The 2,682-nt window shown below is 55.2% G+C and overlaps 1 protein-coding gene across 1 annotated transcript; it reads right to left on the bottom strand.

Annotated features, from left to right (window-relative positions):
* Positions 1-147: 147 nt before the first annotated feature.
* LOC112815619 (DLA class I histocompatibility antigen, A9/A9 alpha chain-like) lies at positions 148-2,677 on the bottom strand (the record flags this gene model as incomplete). Its single annotated transcript, XM_025861659.1, has 6 exons — positions 148-571; positions 704-751; positions 889-921; positions 1,352-1,462; positions 1,582-1,857; positions 2,647-2,677. Coding segments are annotated over 6 exons (504 nt in total), but the record flags the coding sequence as incomplete, so codon positions are not given.
* Positions 2,678-2,682: the final 5 nt, after the last annotated feature.

Raw genomic sequence — 2,682 nt, 5'->3', positions numbered from 1 at the left:
GAGCAGAGAGATGACCCAGCTGAGGGGTGAGCACGGCACAGCCGTGATGCACTGAGCACCAACTGGGCACAGGCCCTGTCCCCACTCGGCTCCTCACAGCCTTCTCCTGCCCCCACCTGCAACACACTCAGCACAGTAACACAGGGGTTCTGGAAGGTTCTCAGGGCTTCATTTATTTGCTGTCTCAACTTTACAAATTTTCTCTTTTATTACCTCATCAGCCCCACATGCCAAGAATTAGGAAAGAAAACTTATATCTGGATTCTAATTTTCGTAGGGAAATAAGTCATTAGTACTCAGCCCAACGTGAAATAAAGACAGGGATGGAGATGGTCCAGCCCCGCCTCTGCTGGAACAGGAAAGCACATCAGAGAAGAGAATGCAAATCAGCATAGGGAGGGGTCGTGGTGGGCAGGGTGGGCAAATCTCATGTCCCCACATTATGCTCATAGGAACACAGACACATCTGACACCTTTTGCAGAAAGAGAAGTCAGGGGTTGTTGATGTCACCAAGTGGGGGTGTGAACACATCTTGCATCACTCAGTCCCCGCAAGGCAGCTGGTCTCACACTGTGAAAAAAAATCATGCACCCATTTAGGTCAGTCACATAAGTGCGGACATTCTGGACAGCACCCCCCCACCATGCTCACACTGTCCCTAGTGCCCTAACCCTCCCCCACTCGGGGTCTCCAGGGTCTCACCTTGAGGAGCCGTGAGAGACACATCAGAGCCCTGGGCACTGTCATCACCTGGGGGAGAACAAACAGGCCGTGGTCAGAGCCCACCGGAGAGGAGACTAAAGGAGGAGCTACGGGGTGGGCGGGCTCCCCGTCGGGCTCTGTCTACACTACCTCAGGGTCTCAGGGATCACTCCCTCCACACTTACCTGCAGCATGAGAGTAGCCTGGTCCTTTCCCTCCTGTGGGAAGAAAATATCACGTCAGAGGCCAGAACAGGGCTGGGCCATGAGATCCTAGAGGAAGCTCCTAGTCCTGGTCCTAAATGAAGTTTGCAGAGTTGTGACTGAAGACCCAGGACACGATCAAGAAACATGAAGATAGAGGGGTGGGGTCACTGGACCACCTGACTGGCTGGAGGTCTGACCTCAGCAGGGCCCTTTCTCTGTCCTGTGACTGCTGGGAACCAGGTCCCCATCACCAGAGATCAGATGAAAATGTGTCCTTCATTTTCACAAGTGTTGCTACAGAGTGAGCGTTAGTGGTCAGCTCCAGCGTGGGCAAGTCCATGTGTGTGGATGGGACTTCCCAGTAACAAGGCAGGACAGTCTCCGACCTAGGAAACCCCCCAGAGGGACAAGAAAACTCAGATCCCCCCACTCCATTCCCTACCTGAGTGCTTCATCTTCCAGATCCCAGCTCCAATCAGGGCCACAGTGACCGCAAGGAGAACCACACCAGCAATGATCCAGGTGATGGGGATGGTGGCCTGAGGTGGTGGTTCTGGAAAGGGAAGGGAAGGTGAGGGGCCCGGAACACTGCAGGAGTCCTGACCCTGCTGAAATCCTCCAGAAGGCCTTCTGCTTTCCCTGAGTAGAGGCTGTACCCCAAACCCTCCTTACGCCATCTCAAGGTGAGGGGCTCGGACAGCCCCTCATGCTGCACATGGCACGTGTATCTCTGCTCCCGTCCAGAAGGCACCACCACGGCGGCCCACTTCTGGAAGGTCCCATCTCCTGCAGGCCGGGTCTCCACAAGCTCTGTGTCCTGGGTCAGGTCCTCCCCATCCCGCTGCCAGGTCAGAGTGATCTCCGCAGGGTAGAAGCCCAGGGCCCAGCACCTCAGGGTGACTCTTTGGTCAGAGATGGGGTGGTGCGTCACATCTGTTTTGGGGGGTTCTGAGGAAAAAGAATCAGAAAATCCACACTTGGGGGTGCCTGGGTGGCTCAGATGGTTAAGCATCTGCTTTCAGCTCAGGTCATGATCCCAGGGTCCTGGGATCGAGTCCTGCATCGGGCTCCCTGCTCCTTGGGAGCCTGCTTCTCTCTCTCTCTCCTCCTCTGTCTCTCATGAATAAATAAATAAAATCTTAAAAAAAAAAAAAAAAGAAAATCCACACTTGGGTTTAACTTTATGGGCCACTGAAACGTCCATGACCATCCTGAGGTGGGCCCAGCAATTGGTTTGGATGGAAGAAGCACAACGCCCAGTTACCAACCTAGCCTTTGGGATCTCCTAACCCTGGAAAGTTCTAGATTCAGGGAGAGAGTCCAGGCTAGGAGGCGGCAGGTCTAAGTGAGTGAGCACACTAACGGTCCTGACTGTGGTGGAGGGTGAATCAGTCAGAAAACCCGGGGTCAGACCTACAAAGATGTTGTCATTGGAGAACAAGGCCTTGAGAGGGAAAGTCATGGTTCCCAAGGTGGCTGCCAGGGTTAAAGGGAACCGCTGATGGGTTATTTCAGGGACGGTCTCCACCTGCCTCCGGGTAGACACTGGATTGTCCTTTAGCGAGAAGCGGCCCTCTGGGTGAGGCCCTCTCTAGTAGGGACATGAACACGCGGGCGGATCTCCGTCTCCCCACCCGTGGGAGGGGCGGTGTTCTGACACTGAGTCCATTCTCCCTTCCTGGTGGGAAGCCAGCCCCAGTGGAGGGGAGATCGGGGAGGCCCCGCGGCCCCTGGTACCTGCGCGCTGCAGCGTCTCCTTCCCGTGCTCCAGGT

This window comes from Callorhinus ursinus, unplaced genomic scaffold (genome assembly GCF_003265705.2).
Source record: "Callorhinus ursinus isolate GAN/ISIS: 27379988/994484 unplaced genomic scaffold, GSC_fseal_2.0 scaffold6746, whole genome shotgun sequence".
Classification (NCBI taxonomy): Eukaryota; Metazoa; Chordata; class Mammalia; order Carnivora; family Otariidae; genus Callorhinus; species Callorhinus ursinus.
This window is presented reverse-complemented; position numbering and strand designations above follow the sequence as displayed.